The 20,780-nt window shown below is 35.6% G+C and overlaps 1 protein-coding gene across 1 annotated transcript in view; it reads right to left on the reverse strand.

Moving 5' to 3' along the window:
- Window positions 1–20,127, reverse strand: part of CERS3 (ceramide synthase 3) — a 71,871-nt gene extending 51,744 nt beyond the window's left edge. Inside the window, exons 1-3 of the mRNA XM_069465790.1 lie at window positions 19,955–20,127; window positions 10,351–10,465; window positions 6,408–6,526 (exon numbers count right to left, since the gene is read on the reverse strand). Of these exons, the coding sequence (XP_069321891.1) occupies window positions 6,408–6,526; window positions 10,351–10,465; window positions 19,955–20,127 (407 nt within the window). The remainder of the gene's footprint in view (window positions 1–6,407; window positions 6,527–10,350; window positions 10,466–19,954) is intronic.
- Window positions 20,128–20,780: the final 653 nt, after the last annotated feature.

A 20,780-nucleotide genomic window follows, 5' to 3' on the forward strand; every position in this document is an offset into this window, starting at 1 on the left:
TATCAGCCCTTTATTGGATATGTAGCATGCGAATATTTTCTCCCATTCTGTCGGTTGTCTCTTTGCTCTGCTGATAGTTTCCTTGGCTGTGCAGAAGCTTTTAAATTTGATCAGGTCCCATTTATTTATTTTTGTTGTTGCTGTAATTGCCTTTGGGGTCTTCTTCATAAATTCTTTGCCTAGGCCAATGTCTGTAAGAGTTTTTCCAACATTTTCTTCTAGAATTCTTATAGTGTCATACCTTAGATTTAAGTATGCTATCCCACTATGAGTCGATTTTTGTGAGAGGTGAGAGGTGCGGATCCTGTTTCAGTCTTCTACATGTGGCTATCTAATTTTCCCAGCACCATTTATTGAATAAGTATTCTTTTCCCCAGTGTATGTTTTTGTCTGCTTTGTCAAAGATTAGATGGCTATATGAGGATGGTTTTATATCCAAGTACTCAGTTCTATTCCATTGGTCTGTCTCCGTTCTTGTGCCAGTACCATGCTGTTTTAGTTACTATAGCCTTGTAGTATAGCTTGAAGTGTGGTAAATTGATATCTCCCAATTTGTTCTTTTTGCTTAAGATTGCTTTTTCTATATGGGGTCTTCTCTGGTTCCATACAAAGCGTAGAATTATTTTTCTAGATATGCAGAAAATGATGTTGGTATTTTAAAAGGTATTGCATTGAATCTATAAATCACTTTGGATAGTACAGACATTTTAACAATGTTGATTCTACCAACCCATGAGCAGGGTATGGTTTTCCACCTGTTTACAGTTTCTGCTATTTCCTTCCTCAGTGTTTCGTAGTTCTCCCTGTAGAGGTCTTTCACCTCCTTAGTTAAATATATTCCTAGGCATTTTATTTTCTTTGTTGCTATTGTGAAGGGTATTGAGTCTTTGATTTGGTTCTCAGTTTGACTATTGTTGGAGTATAGGAATGCTACTGATTTCTGTACATTGCTTTTGTAACCTGATACTTTGCTGAATTTGTTTATCAATTACAGTAGTCTCAGGGCAGAATCTTTGGGGTTTTCTAGATATAAGATCATATCATCAGCAAAGAGCAATAGTTTGACCTCTTCTGCCCCCATTTGGATGCCCTTTATTTCCTTCTCTTGTCTGACTGCTGTGGCTAGGATTTCCAGCACTGTGTTGAATAGAAGTAGTGATTGTGGGCAACCTAGTCTGGTCCCAGTTCTAAGCAGGAATGCTTTCAATATTTCCCCATTCATATGATGTTGGCTGTGGGTTTATCATATACAGCTTTTATCATTTTGAGGTAAGTCCCATCTATGCCTATTTTGCTAAGTGTTCTTTTCATAAAAGGGTGCTGAATTTTGTCAAATGCTTTTTCTGTGTCTACTGAAAGGATCATGTGGTATTTGGTTTTGCTTCTATTCATGTGGTGAATTACATTTATAGATTTGCATACGTTGAACCATCCCTGTATCTCTAGGATGAAGCCCACTTGGTCAGGATGGATTATTTTTTTCATAAGCACCTGAATTCAGTTTGGTAGGATTTTGTTGAGAATTTTTGCATGTATATTCATGAGGGATATTGGTCTATTCCTTTTTTGTTTCGTCCTTTCCTGGTTTTGGTATCAGGGTGATATTGGCTTCATAAAACATGTTAGGAAGGATTCCTTCCTTCTTGATGTTGTGGAATAATTTCTGCAGGATAGGCACCAGTTCTTCTTTGTAGGTCTGGTAAAATTCAGGTGTAAAACCATCTGGTCCAGGACTTCTATTTTTAGGAAGGTTTTTTATTGCTGCTCAGTTTTAGTTTGGTTTGTTCTGGAATTCTATTTCTTCCTGATTGAGCCTAGGGAGGCTGTGTGTTTCTAAGAATTTTTCCATTTTCTCCATTTTCAAGTTTATGTGCATAGAGGTTTTTATAGTATTCATAGATGATATTTTGTACATCCATGTTATCAGTTGTAATTTCTCCTTTTACATTCTTGATTGAGCTTATTAGAGTCTCTTCTACTTCTTGTTAATCTAGCAAGAGGCACGTCAATTTTGTTTTTTCAAAGAACCAACTTTTTTTATTAATCTTCCATGTAGTTTTTTATTATTGATTTCATTTAGCTCTGCTCTGATCTTTGTTATTTCTTTTCTTCTCCTGGGTTTGGGGTTGGTTTGCTAATCCTTTTCCAGTTCTTTGAGATGATTCATTAGATTGTTTATTTGTGATCTTTCTGTCTTTTGGATGTAGTCATTTATAGATATAAATTTTTCTTTCAGAACTGCTTTAGTAGTGTCCCACAGATTTTGATAACTTGTGTCTCCTTTATCATTTAGTTCAAAGAATCTTTTGATTTCCATCTTAATTTTCTCCTTAATGCAATAATTGTCAGCAGAAGGTTGTTTAGTTTCCATGACTTTGTGTAGAGATGAGAGTTTCTATTGGAGTTGATTTCTAATTTCATTCCACTATGGTCTAAGATGTGTGGTAGAATTTCTATTTTTTTAAATTTGGTGAGACATGCTTTGTGGCCTAGGATATGGTCAATCTTAGAGAATGTTCCATGAGCTGATGAGAAAAATGTATATTCAGTGGTTTGTGGGTAGAATGTTCTGTAAATGTCACTCAGGGCCACTTGTTCTAGAGTTCTGTTTAAGTCCATTGTTCCTTTGTTTATTTACGGTTTGGAGGATCTGTCCTATTCTGTCAGAGGGGTGTTGAAGTCCCCGGCTATTATGGTGATGCTTTTTATCATTTTGTTTAGATGATGTAGGATTTGCTTTATGAATCTTGGTATACCTGAGTTAAGTGCATAAATATGTAGAATTTTTATGTCTTTTTGTTGAACTGTGCCCTTCACCATTATATAGTGATCATCTTTGTCTTTCATTAACTTTGCTGATTTGAAGACTAAGTTATCTGAAATCAGAACTGCTATGCCAGTTTTCTTTTGGCTTCCATTTGCATGAAAGATTGTTTTCCATCCCTTCACCTTGAGTCTGAATGCATCCTTGTGGGTTAGATGTGTTTCCTGAAGACAGCAGACACTTGGCTTATGTACATTTATCTATTCGGCCAACCTATGTCTCTTTAGTGGGTAGTTCAAGCAATTCACATTTATGGAAATAATTGATAAGTGGGGCAGATTTCTGTTCATCCTGTTGAGTCAAACTTTGTTGCTTTGTTTCCTTTCTTGAGCCAGTGTCAAAGGTATCTGGCCTCTGACCTTTGGCTTTTGGATGATTCTACACTGGTGAGTGTTTATTGTGCTGATCTGTGTATAACACTGTTCTGAGTACTTCCTGGAGGGCAGGTCTTATCTTGATGAATTCCCTCAGTCTTTGCTTATCTGAGAAGGTCTTTATTTCTTTGTAAAAGAAATTTAGTTTTTCAGGGTACAAGATTCTAGGCTGGTATTGACTTCTTGACTCTGGGCCAGGCACTGTGCTAACTAAGCACACATTATGCACATTTTAATCTTTATAACAAGATTATGAAGCCAGTAATATAATTAGTCCCTTCTTACAGACTGTTGTTTGATTCTCACAACCCTAAAAAGCAGATAAAATAAATACTAAAGGAAACTGAGGTTTAGAGAGGTCACAAAATTTAGCCAACATTCTACAGTAACCATCAGGAGGCCAAAAGTACAACCCAAGTTTCACATTTTTCATGACCAGTTCTACTCAGACTTCATTACACTACGCCAATGATTCTCAAAGTGTGTGCCAGGGATCCCTGAGGTCAGAATATTTTCATGATAACACTAAAACGTTATTTGCCTTTTCCTCTCATTGTCTCACAAGCAAGGTTACACTGATATGTGATCAATCATTGCTCTGAATGAAATTGCACTAATGATATGTGTGCTTGTGTAGTCTCACATTTTATAAATGTCTCAGTGTTTTGTGCTTTCTTTTTCTTTTAAGACAGGGTCTAGCTCTGTCACCCAGGCGAGAGTGCAGTGATGTCATCATAGTTCACTATAACCTCAAACTCCTGAGCTCAAGCCATCCTCCTGCCTCAGGCTCCTGAGTAGCTGGGACTATAAGTGCATGCCACCACATTTGGCTAATTTTTATATTTTCTGTAGAAACGAGGTCTTGCTGTGTTGTCCAGGCTGGTCTTGAACTCCTCTACTAAAGTGATCCTCCCACCTTGGCCTCCTAAAGTGCTGGGATTATAGGTGTGAGCCACCACACCTGGCCTAAATGTCTCAATTTTAACTTCTAGTACATTAAATATCAATAGGTATAATACACATAAATGTTCTTGGGGATCTTCAAGAGTTTTTAAAGAGAAAAAGGGGTCCTGAGCAGTTTGAAAACTTCTGCACTTCACTAATAATAAAGTGAATGATGACATACTTGTCAATGCCATTTTACTTGATTCAAATGAACCTAAAGTACTAAAACTTTCTTTTTTGTCAAGGAAAGGCTGAGCTAAACATAATTGTGGGAAAAGAAAAAAAAAAAAGCTGGAAACCAATGCAGAAATTAAGAGTAATCGTGAACGATGGGACCATAGGGTGAAGTCAAGGAGGAATTGGGCAGAGTGAACTTAGGCCAGAGAGAAGCTGATGGGGCTAGAGATGGGGCTTTATGGTGGGGGAGGCCAGACGGAACAGGCAATGGGCCTGCACAGGTCAGGTGAGGGCAACGCCACTGCCACCGTCCACCCAGCCAAGGGGAGCCCTCCCTCCCGCACTGGGGAGTCCTCCTGCCTGTATACCTCAAGCACTTGGGAGTTACTTCTTACTGCTAGATGGAAATGCTTATTTTACAAAGAAAAGTGGTTGGCTAATATGGAATTTGATGGTTTTTTTTAAAAAAGGACCCACTATGTATTAAAATCCTGAATGCTGTGGAACAGCAGATGTGGGTCATCATTAAATAAAGTAATCAAGCAAACAATACAATGAGCTCGGGATGCTCAGAGGCTAACCCATCCTCATGTTATAGAGGAAGTTCTGCCTGTTGGAGAGCATTTTAAGAGCCTGGTGTTGGGAAATAAGTTTGTAGAGATTTCCAAAATGCCTGGGGCTATGCACATTGTTCTATGATTTCTGTGGCACATCCCATGGCTGATAGAATAAAGCACAGTCCCTATACAACTAAACAGTTTGGCATTTTGCTTTAGTCTGTTTGTCTAGTCTAACTTCTAACAGTTATCTGACTTAGAATAAGTTTGTGAAATTTGTGAAAAATGAGAGCAGGAAAAAAAGGAAGATGTAATGGGAGACCAGATCCATTGGGTACTCTGCTGTGATGACGGCTTAGAGAGATATACCTCTGCCAAGATGACATCAGAAGCTATACAATATTTACCAACCTTTCAAGAGCAAAAAATCAGAGAGAAGCTGGTTAGAAAAGAAACAAGGCCATACACCTGGAGCCACTGTGGGAAAGGCAGTGGAAGCCTGTGACGACAAGTGAGTATCTGAGTGAGCAACCCTGAAGAACTGGTCTGTCCCTCTAAGCATCACCCCATGTCACAGTTGGATTATAGGACTCAGGAACGTATAGGTAAACTAAAGATGACATTAAAGCTTAGCCTCCCACAGCCTCTTTTCACTTATTTGAGAGTCTTACATCAGCTTCCTATTAATTTCACCATTAGAACAAAAACACCTGGTGGAAGTCATGAAGCAATGTGAGGACTTTAAGAAACAGGCAGGAAGGAATACTGTTAGTGTGTAGAATGTGGCACTGAACACAACCCAACCAGGACACGTTCGTCTGGATATAAAGGAGAAACAAAGCAAGGGCAATAACCTGGTTCTCCTTCTTCATACAGGTGTCAGTGTCTGCCACCAAGATAGTGACTAAAGAACTATAATATTCTATGGGGGGGGGGGAAGAAGAACTCAAATGAAGCCAAAAATAAATCCAATGCTGCCTCCTTCCCTCAGAATGTATTCAAAGTAGCCAGCTCTGGCAAAACCCTCCCTGAGGCTCCTGCTAAGCCTCCTGGGAAACCAAGAGAGACAGGCTAGGCAGCCCATGGCAGGGCTGGGGCCATGAGACAGGCCAGACAGAAAGTGGCCTTCTCAGTTGGTCTTCCGCGAGGAGAACACTGACTTTCTCTCAGACATTCTCTGTCCATACAATTATAAGGACTGGAAACAGGTGATAAAGTCTTATGACCTAGGGCCAGCCTAGACCCTAGAAAAGAAAAACACTAGTTAAGATGTTTTTTATGATTTTTCTGGACTTCAGGGAAAGTACATCAGATCTCCTGTTCTTCTTAGAGAGTTCATAGCTTGCCTGTGTTATAGAGGGGAATGGAAGCTCAGAAGGCAAAGGAGTGACTCGCCTAAAACACCCTATCGGGGAGTGGCAGAGCTGGGTTTGAACCTTTCCTCTGCTCTAATGGTAGTATTCTCTCTGAGATGACCACTCTACTCCAGATAACACAGTACATTTCAAACGCTCTGACTATCCTTCTTACCAAGCTTCCTGGAATTTCTTTATCCTGCAAGGCTTGTCTTGATTCCGCCGACTCCTCAACCATCTTTCAACCTGGCGCTCCGTCAGGTTACACTTCTTTGCCAGTCCGTAAATATCAGTCTGAAAAAAGATGAAACAAACAAATGAGTGATAAAGAACAGAGGCAGACTGGCTGGCAGGCAGTCAAGAGACAGCGATATTGCGTTACAAGAGCTGCGTACTTGGGATGACAGAAATTCTACCATGAGACCTTGAGCCAGGAAATTTACCTTTTTACTGATGGAATCTCACACACACACGTGCCAAAAAAACAAAAAAACAGAGAGAATGTTAGTATCCCAGCTCTCTGAGTTACTGAGAAATATCAATCTAGGACCTCCTAGGTGCCAGGTAGAGTAGTATAGTTCAAGACGTCAACTGAATCCAGTCTCTTCATTTTTCCTATGCAGAAACTGAAACCCTGAGAATTTTAGTGACTTGTCCAAGACCTAAAATTAGTAGTAAAGTGTATACTAGAACTTAGGCTAGTCCACCTTCTAGTATTTCACGTGCTCTAAGAACTGCAGAAGATAATGCAGGAAAGCCTCAAACAGGTGTTGGCTATCTACTTTCACATTAATCAAATGTAGAGCCCTTCAAACAAATGCAAAATAATTCCAATCACAAAAATAATGATTGCTTCTCCTTTGGGAAGCAGAAGTTGTATGATAAGATTTAAAATTTGAAACTATACAGATAATGGAGTAGGCCAAAGTGACAAATTCGAAGGTCTATGAAAGCCAGACAAGAAACATAAATGACCAAGTGGACCAGGTCTGTTTCATTGTGGGATTTTAACAAGCGAGTTCCGTACATTAAACCTGTGGAAACTCTCTCCACATCAGAAAGAAATATGCTCTTGAAAAATGCCAGCCTCCTTGATCTTTCATTTTCCAGGGTGAGTATAAGAAATGATTCAAATTCCTCTTAATGCTATTATGAGAAAAGTAAAATTGCATGAGACTGGCCCTCAGCTTCAGCACTGAGGAAGTAAGCAGGAGCTGTGTGGGTGCAGCCAGCAGAAAGGCAGGTATTGCATTCCCGAAAGCCGGCTGTGACCACGCTCTGGCTGGCACTTCCAGAGAAAACATGCAAATCCTGTATTCTGATGTAAATCACTACATTTTTAAAATATTGACCAATACCACAAAGTAAATGTAAATCAATCACGGATGAATATTGTGAAGGCCAAACAAAGCCTGCCTGTGGGCCAGATGTCTGGACACCCAATAGTTTGTGTCTAGCCAGATAGCTTCTGCTATCTCATATAGTTGATGTAATTGTCTGGGGGGCACAGTGTAATAGTAGATAAAATTCATACAGAAGCTACCACACTGAAGATTGGCAAAGGACTAGTGGTGGCTTCTACACACCTGCTAAACTGCTAGCCTATTAATCTGAAGAGAGAAAAAGAAAACCAAAACAAAAACAAGACATAACCCATATTATACCCAGTTTCTTAGAAATTGCCCTAATACCTGTTCTTTTATAGGCCAAGGGTTCACCTGTTGTTGTTGTTTATTTTGTTTTGTTTTTTGAGGAGATCAAGTTGGCAACTATTAATTGGTACCTACTTCTTTCAGACATTGTGCTAGACATTAGAGATCTAAGTGAACAGCCTAATCAGTACCATGTTAAGCCCTTCTGTGCTAACCAGCCCACACTCGATATGGTATACACTGAAATGTTTTTGTTTTCAATAGTGTAATCTATAGCAGGTGAAAAAGCATACTGGGATCTGTGTACTCAATTGTTTTAATAAAGCCAGGTGTTATCTACATGTATTACCAACACAGTGTTCTGCCATTATAGGTTTAGAATATTTACTTTTAGTGGTGATACCCATAACTTGAATCAGCACAAAACTTTTTTTTTATCTACCCAGCAATTTGTCTTATTACATCAGCCATAAATTAAGCAAAATGCTACCTGTATGACATTGGCCAAGTTAGTGTGTGGCACTATTATGAGATGAGTTTGTTTCCACATCGGAAATTACCATTAGGTCATGAACTTTGCCCTCCTCTATTATATTCTATCTTCCTAAGTTCTAGTACTTTTAAGCTGTGAGCATTTTACTGGCCAACTTGTTATCTTGATCTGCTATACAAATGATGCCTCAATCTTGTAAACTAAAAACAATATAATTTAGGAATCTTAACTATTTTCCTTCACCTTCTTGGTTCAATAGATAAAGCTTTCTAATACTTTGGGGGTGATGTATAACATTTTTTTCTCTTACTGGATGCAAATGTCCAAGTTATGTCTACATTAAGCTATACTGTAATGTCAGTTGAGTTACAGCAATTACTACAAACATAGCTCCAGTCTTTAAAAATTATTTTTAACATTCTATTTACAGATAAAGAAGTCACTGGAGTGTAGTAGAAAGAGCTCTGGACCGGAAGTATGGGCCAGGTTCCAGCTTTGAATTCAGCCACTAATGAGCTGCATGACAGCCCATTCTCCCTCGCTGGGTCTTAGTTTCCTCTTCTTAGTCATGAAGAAAGATTATCCACCCTCTAAATCTCTTTCAATTTTTCTCAGTTTTCCTTTAACTGTCAGATGGCCATTTTCTCTCCACAGCAGGGAAACTTGATAAGGACCAAATTTTCCAGATTATTTTAAATACCTGAAAAGCTGACTTGAAGCTCTTGGCTACAGCAAATATAGCAAATAACTGATAGTATAGTACTGTTCTTCACATTTTATACAAGGTATTGCCAACATTAGTTATTCCCAAACAGAGAAGGATAATAAGGACTCCCTGAAAGAGCTTCATTTTGTCACAAACACAGCTAACTAATTTCCCTTCTGAAACATGTAAAATGATGCATAGGCATTATCACCACCAGTGCTAACTAAAGTATTTAGATGAATGACTGTAGTCATTTAAAGCACACAGAAATAAAAAGCATGTGAAGATGGCCTGTCAGACTGTCCCCGTTTTTAAGAAGTAGTCAAATACAGAAGCTGAGGGCAGAACAAGCTAGAGACAGCTCTGGCCAGCCATGAACAATCCTGGACGCTATGCTTCATGCTAGGCCGGGCAGTCAAACCCCAACATGCTTTCATGTGCAGAAAGCCCACCAGAACAACAGAGCAATAGTCATAGTGCATGCAACTTAACCCAGCAATAGAGTTCAGGACCCTCAAAAATCTATCCTAAAACTGCGTAAGAATATACTCTTGATTTTTAAAATTACTAGTGATAGATGTCTATATACACATAGAGGTTGTGCCACTTTTGGAGTTTTGTTCTATCTGTCATTTTAACTAAGGAAGCATAATGAGACTGGAGTGAACACTAGACTTACCTAGACACTATTTTTTTAACTATTAGATTAAAAACCTTTCCCATGGTATATAAACATGCAGTGCACTACAACATTAATGACAAACACTTTATATTGGGAAGAGAACTCTGACTCTCTTAAAAAATTTATTTCTGGAGAGTAGCCAGGGGCAAAGCATATTTCTAAGTATGTGGAGGCCTTGAATAAGAGTCCTACTCATGAAAGCAACCCCAATAGACAGTTTCATAATGTGTGTAATGTATTTGGATGGTGCCACCATCATCAAACGTGTCAGATATGGGCTTCTATGCTCTAAAAATGATCTTTCTTCATCAATATATACTTTGCATATATTTTACCATTAAAATTTAAATTGTGATCCTTATACTCAAATCATGGCTTTGATTATTAGTGCTGAGCGCTATAGTTGAACACAATAGTTCAACTATTAACATTTGTTATTTTATATTGAGAACAAAAAAATCTAAGTGAATCAAATCATTTGCTGGTCAACTGAAATAGATTTCTTGCACAGACAAGCTAAGCTGCAGATGACTGAACCATTAGGAAAGAAGATTTTAAATCCAAAAGCAAAGAATTTGTACTTACTTTTGATGGTTGCCTTGTGGAATGTTTGAAAAAATTCTCTAAGGTGGTATTTGGTATAACTTTTCGAACTGTATCTTTAATGCCACATGTTTTTGCTAGAGGTAAAGCAACAAATCTACAAAAACATGAAAAGAAAGTAAGTTCAAAATCTGAGAATAAATCCACAATGACACAGAAAACTTGAGCTGTAACTGTAGGTGTCCAGTGAAAGATCAATCATTTGTTCATATTGTCACTGGGGCTACCAATAGCCAACATCTGTCTCTCAAAAGTTCAAGGAGAGAAAGTTTTCAGACCATATATACAAGCAATAATTTAAAAACATAAAATAAAACACTCACACAATTATAAAATTCATTTTATGTTAACCCAAATGTATTTATATACAATATTTAGGAATGAGGATAAGCCATTTTACTTACAATTTTATTTTTAAGACTTTGAGGAATTAAAATAAATAAAAGTTTTGTCAGAAAAAGTTTTGTTTGGTGATAATATCTTAAAGAAATTATTATGTTCCTATTTCAAGTTCTAATGTGCAAAAAAAATGGCACGAATATTGGGTAAATACCAAGGAACGGGGTTGATGGGATTTATGAGAAACTTCAAATTGTTTTCCAAAGTGGCTGTATTATTTTGCAGTCCTGCCAATAATATGTTAGAGTTCCAGTTACTTCATATCCCTGCCAATGCTTGGTATTATCAGTCTCGGCAATTCCATTGGGTATGTAGTGGGTTTTGTTGATTTTCTACTCTAATCTCTATTATTTCATAATAATAATAGGTTGCTTTAAGTTTAGTTTGATCTTGTGTTTCTAGTTTCTTAAGGTAGAAGTTTAGATTATTGATTTGAGGGCTTTCATCTTTTTAAATATAGGCATTTATACCTATAAATTTCCCTTCAAGCACTACTGTTGCTGCATTCCATAAGTTTCAGGATGGTGTTTTCTTTTTCATTCATCTCAAGTATTTCCAAATTTACCACGTGATTTCTCATCTGACTGGTTATTTGGAAATGTGTTATTTAATATTTAATTTCCACATATTTGTTAATTTCTCAATTTCCTTATGTTATTGATTTCTAATTTCATTTCATTGTGGTTGGAAAATATATTTGGTATTTCAATCCTTTTGCCTAGTTGTTCTACCCAGTATTGAAAGTGGGGTATTGAAGTTTACAACTATTATTGTTGAGTTGTCTATTTCTCCCTCCAATTCTGTCAGGTTTTGCTTCGTGTATTTTGGGACTCTCTTGCTAGGTACATATATGTTTATAATTGTTATATCTTCTTAAAAGATTAATCCTTTTATCATTATAAAATGTCCTTTGTCTCTAATAGTAATTTTTAAATTTGTTAAATTCTATTTTGTCTGATATTAGTATAGCCACTCTAGTTCTATTTTGGTTACTGTTTGCATGGTATATCATTTTTCATCCTTTTATTTTCAACCTATTTGTGTCTTTAAGCCTAAAGTGTGTCTCTTTTAGACAGCATATGGTTGGATCATGTTTTTCTATCTATTCTTCCTATCTGTGCCTTTTATTGGAGTCTTCAATCCATTTAAATTTAATGTAATTACCGATAAATTAGGATGTCTGCCATTTCCTATTTGTTTTCTATATGTCTTATGCCTTTTTGGTTTCTCTGTTATTCATTACTACCTTCTTTTGTTTTAAATAGATATTTTCTAGCATACCATTTTAATTCCTTTGTCATTTTTTAAACTATTTTAAAAGTTAATTTTCTTATTGATTGACTTGGGGATTACAATTAACATCTTAATGTATAACATCCTAGTTCATATTAATATCTAACTAATTTAAATAGAATACAAAAACTCCATACCATCCCCCTCTTTTGTGCTATTATCACAAATTACATCTTTATAAATTATGTTCTGATCTACAAAGATTTATGATTATTTTATGCAATTGCCTTTTAAACCAGGAGAAAAAAGTGTTACAAACAAAAAATGCAGTTATACTATCATTTTATCTTCTTATGTAGTTACCTCTGCTAGTGCTCTTTGTTTCTTCACATGAATTTGAGTTACCATCTTGTGTACTCTCATTTCAGTCTAAAGAACTCCCTTTCATATTTCTTGTATGCTGGGTCTGCTAGTAATGAATTCTCTTGGTTTTTATTTATTTGAGAATGTCTTAATTTCTCTTCCATGTTGAAGGATAATTTTGCTTGGTTGACAGTCTTTCTTTTAGCACTTTTTATGTTATTCCACTACCTTTGGCGTCCATGGTTGCTGATGAAAAATCAATTCCTGATCATATTGAGAATCCCTTGTATGTGCTAAGTTGCTCCTATCTTGCTGCTTTCAAGATTTTCTCTTTGTTTTTGGCTTTTGACTGTTTTATTATAACATATCTAGGTGTGGCTCTCTTTAAGTTTCTCATACTTGGAGTTTGTTTAGCTTTTTGGATGTGTAGATTCATGTTTGCCATCAAATTTAGGAAAAATTTTGGCCATTTATTTCTTCACGTATTTTTTCTGACCTGTTTATTCTCTCTTCTCCTTCTGGAATTCCCATTGTGTGTATTTGGCTTTTTATTTTTCTTCATTTTTTTCTGTTACTTAGATTGCTGACTCTTTCTTCTGGCTGCTAAAATACGCTGTTGAGCCCCACTAGTGAAATTTTTATTTCAGTCATTGTACTTTACAACTCTAGAACTTCTGTTTGGTTCTTTGTTATAATTTATAATTTCTGTCACTTTACTGATATTCTTGATTTGGTGATACATTGTTTTCATACTTTCCTTTAGTTTTTAAGCATAGTTTTCTCTACTTTTTGGACTTTAAAATAGCTGATTTAAAGTCTTTGTCTAATAATCCTGATATACAGGCTTTCTCAGGGACACTTGCTAGTAAATTGCTATGTTTTCTATGTATGGGCCATACTTTCTTGTTTCTTTGCAGGTCTAATAAGTTTGTGTTGAAAATTGGACAAGTTAAATATTATAATGTGGCAACTCTGAGAACCAGATTATTTACCCTCCCCAGAGTTTATTGTTTTTGCTGTTTGTTGTGTTGTTTGTTTAGTTACCTTTTTGAACTAATCTGTAAATTCTTTGTGATATATGAGCACTGAGGTTTTTATTAGATTACCTAGCGGTCAGCTAATGATTAGATAGATATTTCCTTAAATTCCTAGAACCAATAGTCATTCAGTCTTTCCTAGAGGCTCTGGTGTACATGTTGGGGCACACCTTCAACATTCAGCCAGTCAGTATACAACTCTGCCTTAGCCTTCACTTCCTGTTTGCACAGAGCCTCAAAATCATCCAGAGGTGAGAGCTTAGGGTTTTCTCAGGTCTTTCCTGAGCATGCAGATAGTCCTGAACATGTACAAATCCTACATATAAAAGTGGCCTCTTAGATTTCCAAGAACATGGCAAAGTTTTTCAAGGCCTCCTTGTATATCTCATTTTTTAGCTTTTCCTTTTAAGCTTTTTGGTTAGTTTATTGTTTGCCTCAGGTAGTTGTGAAGTTAATCAATTGCTTCTAATTGTTTTAGTCAAACACCCTCAGGGAAAAGGCCTTTTTCACTGGGTGAGCCCTGAGTCAGGTCAAATAAAGACAGCCTTGTGAGTAGTGTATTCCAGAGAACCACCAGACAGATCACATAATGACAATTCTCTGGTAATCATGCTTTGTAGGGGCTCCAACTCTGCTCTGATCCCTTCAATGGCTGCCAGGCTGCTATTAATAGTTTCCACTGTAATTGTGGGCTATTCGTTTTTCAAGGCTATCACTGATATGGAGAGGGAAGGACAGGAACAGGGCAAGTTAAAAATTCCACAAGCTTGCTATTCTTTCCAAGATTCAGCTATTTCTTAAATAACAATCCCTGGTTACTACAAGACTTTGGCTAATTCTGAATTCCAAAAAAGTTGATTCTGATTATTTTTGCTAGTTTTCTGGTTGCTTTATGGAGGAAAGAGTTTTCAGAGGTCTTTACTCTGACATTTTTCTAACCTTCAATGCATGTGGCTTTCATTTGCATTTTCCTAATGACTATGATGTTGAGCATCTTTTCATGTTCTTATTTCCCATTTGTATCTTCTTTGATGAAGTATTTGCTCAAATCTTTTTCCTATTTTTAAAACCAAGTTATTTCTTTGTTTATTATTGAGTTATGAGTTCTTCATTAGATATATGTTTTATATATATTCTCTCCCAGTCTTTAGCTTGCCTTTTAATTTTACTTACAATGTCTTTTTCTACAAAAATAACTATCAAGGAATATTTTGCATACCACATAATTCAATCTTTTGAAGAATACAATTCAATGACTTTTTACTATTAATTTACCAAGTTGTACAACGATTACCATGAAGCAGTTTTAGAACATTTTCATCACTCCAGTATGATCCCTCATGCATATTTACCATTAATCTCTGTTCCTTCTCACCCCTGCCACAGGTGCCCACTAACCTATTTTCTCTTTTTATAGCTTTGTCTTTTTTAGATATTTAATATAAATGGATTTTTACAATATACGGTCATTTGTGTCTGGCTTCTTTCACAGAGCATAATGTTTTTTATTTTCATCCATGGCATAACACGTATTTGTCGTTCATTCCTTTTTATTGCTGAATAATACTCCATCACATGGAAGTACACCAATAGTGTCTGTTGAAGAGCAAATGTTTTCACTCTTTACCAAGAGAAATAAAAGCATATGTCCATGCATATTCTTGTACTCAACTATTCATAGCAGCTTCATTTATTACAGCTCAAAACTGTAAACAACAAAAATTCCTACTAGTTAAAAGACAAGTAAGTTGTGGTACATCTGTGTGTTGAAAGTCTGCTCAGCAACACAAGGAACAATTGATATACATGACAAGAGAAGAAAAATCTCGAAAGCATTATGCTAAATGAAAGAAATCAGACACAAAAGATATAATCTATATGATTTCATTTATAGGAAATCCTAGAAAATACAAAATTATAGTAACTGAAAGCAGATCAGTGATTTCCAGAGGCTAATGGGTAGGGAGAGTTTTAACTGAAAAGGTTATGAGAAAATTTGCCAGCTAATGGAAATCTACATCACAATCGTAGTAACGATTGCACAACTGTGTACATTTGTCAAAATGCATCAGATTTTGGATAAAGTTTATTGTATGCAAACCAACCCTCAATAAAGCTGATTTTTTTAAAAATAGTGATGTATCCCTATTCTTCCTTCAGTTCTGACAAAGGCTCTATCATCTGCCAGGTCAGTCTATTCCAGTACTTATTTAAAAGAGTTTCTGTGTTTAATTAAATGCTGAAAATTTTAGTTATGAATGATCATTTAGTCTGTCGATTCATTTTTTATATCAATAGAAATTGAATAAAAACTTTCCTAAGATAATCTGATAAAATGTAAAATCTGAAAGTCCAACTTTCAGGTGAACTAAGTTCCCTTAAAATGGCCCATACAGTTTAGAGATATAAAAATAAGCTAATTGTGTACCAGATGTACACAAAGCAATGTGAATAACTCATAAAACAGTGCTAAATTTTTAAAAAGAAGAAAGAGAATGAGGTCTTAACGTTATACCATTTATGTCAACTAACATTATATGTACATAAAGCACTATTTCACTGGGTCACACAAATAAAAAACCACCAAATATACAGAACACAGCAGGGAGAGGAAAGGGAGTAGGGAATGGAGATAAAAGGTAATTAATGAAAAAGTTATTCAAATCAATCCTTCAAAAGTGCTCTTATACAGACAAAAAACAGCATGCTATGATTTGAGCAATATGATTAATTAATTTCCCCTTTGCAGTAAAGGTCCAAAAATACCCCCCCAAAACTAAGATATACTTAAAATTAACTAAATCACAACAAAATATATTTGATAGGGTTTTGTATAAATAATCAAATTGGTTCATTTATTCAACCTACTAGTTGAAAAATTTTAGTGGAGAAAACACCCATTGTTTTTACTAGTAGAATAACACATATATGAAATGGTTTCATATGGTAGTGTTTTCAGTCATATTCACTTAATGCTACCTCCTTCAAATGTTAGAAATGAAGAAATTAGGAAAAATAAAAAATCAAAGTATAATTTAACCAAAGAATAGTTATACCATAAACAAATAAAACTAATCTCAAAGCCAAATGAATAACATTCTTCTGTTATTCTAACCCTTCTTCTGAGGGTCATATGAGAGTAAGTATATGAATAAGTATACACATGTAGATAAATATACACATCCATAGCATACGTGCTCATATGAGGAACAAATATATATTAAAATCATTAATTTAAACAAGAAAAAGAAATACGGTCCTCGTCATTAGCTTCAAGGACAGAAATAACATTTTTAATAGAACAGAGAAAGTATATAAATACAGTTGTCTAATTCATTTCTATCCTTCCTTTTCAAATAAATCTAGGAAATCAACCACCTTACTTAATATAAAGGTAGATAAGTAGAATAGGCACTGAATTAAAAATCTATTTTTAAAAAAGAGAGAAGAAAGAAGCACAGTAAATATTTGATAAACTGAACTGAAAAGAGAAGAGAAATTTTAAGTCCTAGCCCTAGAAGGGACCTTTGAGGTTTGCTTGACTAAACTTTCATTTTATTGATATGGAATAGAAAAAAAAAGTCCAAGAGGAAGAAAAAAGAATGGTGAACTTTTGCTCCGACGTAAATGGTTCAAAGTTAGGTTAATTACCAGGGAATGAGTCCGTTGGGTTCGCTACTATTGCAGAACTGAGACTTCAGACAGCCCCATCCAGACTCCCAGACAGCCCCCTCTTTGTCCAGCACCCCATCATTTACCTGGGAGCCAAAAGCCCAGAAATCCCACAGCCCCCTTTATTTTCAATATTTTTTATAGAATAAAACGAATGTATCCCTAGGCAGACATTAAGCATGCTAAGTTTAAATACTTCTCCTAAATAGATACTATAGCCTATTAGTATAAAATTGATTCACAGTTCCGAAGGATTCAGAGGCTGTGTGAGCAGAATTTTTCAGAGGGTTTTTATGTGAGAACAAAGTATCTAGAGCAATACCGATCTCAGATAAAAATTAAGTCTAGTGTGCATAATCTATTCACTGTACAATTAAGTAAAAGAAAAAGGTGACTTTCTAATTTTTACCGCCCACACGCCACCCCTGCCTTGGATCTTCTGGGACCAGAATTTACTTTGAAACAATCTATTTATTCTACAAGTGTTGAAACTTGAATAGCTTAGATCTCCTTTAAATCACATTTCAGACACATAAAAGAATACATAGAAGATAAACTAATTATAAACTGCTAGTTGCCCCCAACCAAATAAAATCAAAACATAAGCCACAAACTAAAACTTTCAAGGAAAGGAAATTCTAAATACAATGCAAGTGTCAGTCACTTTCAAATTATCTGCCCCTTTGTTTCTTATGTGTTCTGTCTCTCCATTCTTGCTTTTCTAGGAAGCGACGTTACTTCCTGATGTTAAATCTCTCTAAGGGACAACAAGCCAGCCAAATCACAACCCTTGGTTACTTCACAGAATGAGAAGCATAAGTATAGTTAGGACAAAGGAAGGACGCTTTCTTGTGGTAAATATATCATAGGATATGCTGAAACATAATATCAAATTGACATGAATTTTTAAGATAGTTCAAAAAATTTCACATTTGATATCATCTCTTTAACCTATGTCTTCTATATTTCCAAGAGATATTCATCTACTCTCTTCTGCCATCAGTAGTATTTCACTGTGAACGTCCAGGAAGTCCTGATATAGTGAGAAAATAAAAAAACAACAATCCTGAACCTGGAGTCATAGCACATGGGTTCAAGTCCCTGACATTCTCTTACATGCTGTGTGACCTTGGGCAGGTCATTCACCTCTCATTTCCTCATGTGCAGACTGAAACCACACCACTTGTGATTTTATATACCTCTTAAACTATAAGTTCTTATTCAAATGCAAGGTATAAGTAATATTTTATTTATGATATAAATGGTTTAATCTACTACATATGATAATAGAAGTCTGGGAAAAAAATATAAACTTATACTCTAAAAAGTATTATTTCTCTCCCTGTTACATTTCCTTCCTTCTATTGTATTAAAAGAGATACAAAGCTAGTGGAGCAACACATAGTTTTCTGTAGTGTCACAAAATGGAAAAAGCCAAGGGTGAGTTATTGGGAATTAAAGTCATAGGGAGATAGAAAAGATATAGACTATACTTAATTCCTGGAGAAGAAACAACAATGGTCCTAGGGATTAAAAGAGGATTGGATTCTTTCCTGATTATTGTTGTAGAGGCCAAGACCGAGCCATGACAAGCTGGTCCTCCACAGCTGTGCTGCTTTGGCAACCAAAAGAATGTTCTGGCTCACAGTCCTGGCCAAACTGTGAAAAATGGAGCTGTCCACTGAAAAGTAGGAAATCTGCAACAGAAATAAGTAATAGACCTGGATGCCAAATTCCAAGATCACCAGACACAATGCAAGAAAAGCAAATATTTCAGGATAATAAAGAGTAATTTGATAATTTTGAAGCACAGGGGTAAACTGTACTTTATTTATTTATGCATTCATTGACAAATCCAAATATGTGAGTAAAAAATAGAATTAACTTTCAAAAAGGAAGTATATTTTCAAATGCTCTCAGCTAGGGTTTAGTGGTATCCGGGGCCTTCCTCTCCCTCCCAATAGCAATAGCACATTGTTGGCCCAAGTGAAGTTGTTATTTGTACAAAAACCGTTTTGGAGAGTTCATGACACAGAGTTGGTCAAACTAACTCTTGAGATAAGGACCCTGCAAATGGTTATAAGCATATGATCTGCATTACAGTTAGTCTTGGACAAAATGATCTTTACCAGATTTTGTCTTAAGTTTTTCCAACACTTGACATTTGAATATTCTTTTTGCTCCAAATGAATTAATGTGCTAATAACAGTTTTTTTCAAAAGACAACTACAGAAATTATAGATGAACATTTATCTACTGTTATCATAATACTAGTACAATTTTAATAAAAAGGTTGGAAATGATATCTATTTAAATTAAATCAAAGAGAAAAAGAAGTTTCCTTTTCCTGAGAAAGTAAACATATTTTTTCTTTACTTTCTTTATACTTTGGAATAAAGGGAAGCTATTAAACCTTTAAATAAACCTTTAAAATAAACTATGCTATACAGAAATATTTGGTTTGGTCTTTAATGAGTCATTTTTGTTACTGTGTAGGCATTATAGAATGATAATGCATCCCAACTCTTTTAGTGCTGCCTTTCTGGGAGTACATATGCATTGTGAGACACCATGGAAGCATGGGAGATGAACTGGCTTCCTGCATTGTCATTAACACTAATAAGCTCTGTGGTCCTTAACTTCTCTTTATCTCAATTTTTTTTTCACTGTAAAACTAAAACACTCAAGGGGACCCATGTTTATCTTAATAATTTTTCTTATTTAGCCTATAGATAATATTTGAACTGCATTTGATTTCATTAATCCCCCCAAGAATCTGAACAACAGATTCTTTAAAGATCTCACCAAGTCTAAGACTCTATTATTCTAGCACTGGAGCAAAGAAAGGGAATGGGGAGAAAAGACATGCAAATACTACTTACTTTTCAAATAAATGTCTGATGATCATAAAGAGAAAAGCACATGGAATTGTCATATATAAATGAGAAGGTTTTACAAAGACGAGTCCATCATGATCTTCAAGATCTGACCACTTTATTGTTGGAGGAAGCCAGAATCTTTCCAACCAGAACCATTCTTTAAACGTCTGAAACATTCTAGAGAAATGGAAAAAGAATACATTAGACTTGTAAAACAAACACTTAGTATAGGAATAACGTTGAGTACCTTCACTCAAAATACTGACACCAGAGAGTTTTGAAAATAAGGCAAGAATGGAGCACTATTATGTAATGGGTTTAATGACCCTTCATTGCATTAAACAAGAATAACTCTTCCAATATTCTCAGAACAATTTTGGTTATGGCATGAGAAACTGAAGTTTAACACATCACTGTTCATACTTTCAGCAGAACATATATGAATATTATGGGTGTGTATTTTCCTCTTAAATGATTCTACAGTATAAAACATAACTCAACTCTACAACTTCAATACACCAAAAGTTAAACCCCTGAAAGCTCTAAGTTTGTATAAATCTTCACTAGTACCCTAAGAAATTTCCTAGGAGATAAAGGATAGGAACATTTAACTTCATATTACAAAAGGAGTTCAAATTCATCCATTTTAATAAATATTTATTGAGAGTCTATTATTTGTGAAACACTGTGAGAGGCACTGACGATACAAAGATTAATTTTAGAGACAGGGCTCCTGCCTTGAGGAACTAATAGTCTTGTAGGCAAGGCAGGCCTGAAAAGTTAACTTGCATGAAATTTTTTTTAGGTATAATAAAAAAGGTATATACAG

This window comes from Eulemur rufifrons, chromosome 3 (assembly GCF_041146395.1).
Source record: "Eulemur rufifrons isolate Redbay chromosome 3, OSU_ERuf_1, whole genome shotgun sequence".
Lineage (NCBI taxonomy): Eukaryota > Metazoa > Chordata > Mammalia > Primates > Lemuridae > Eulemur > Eulemur rufifrons.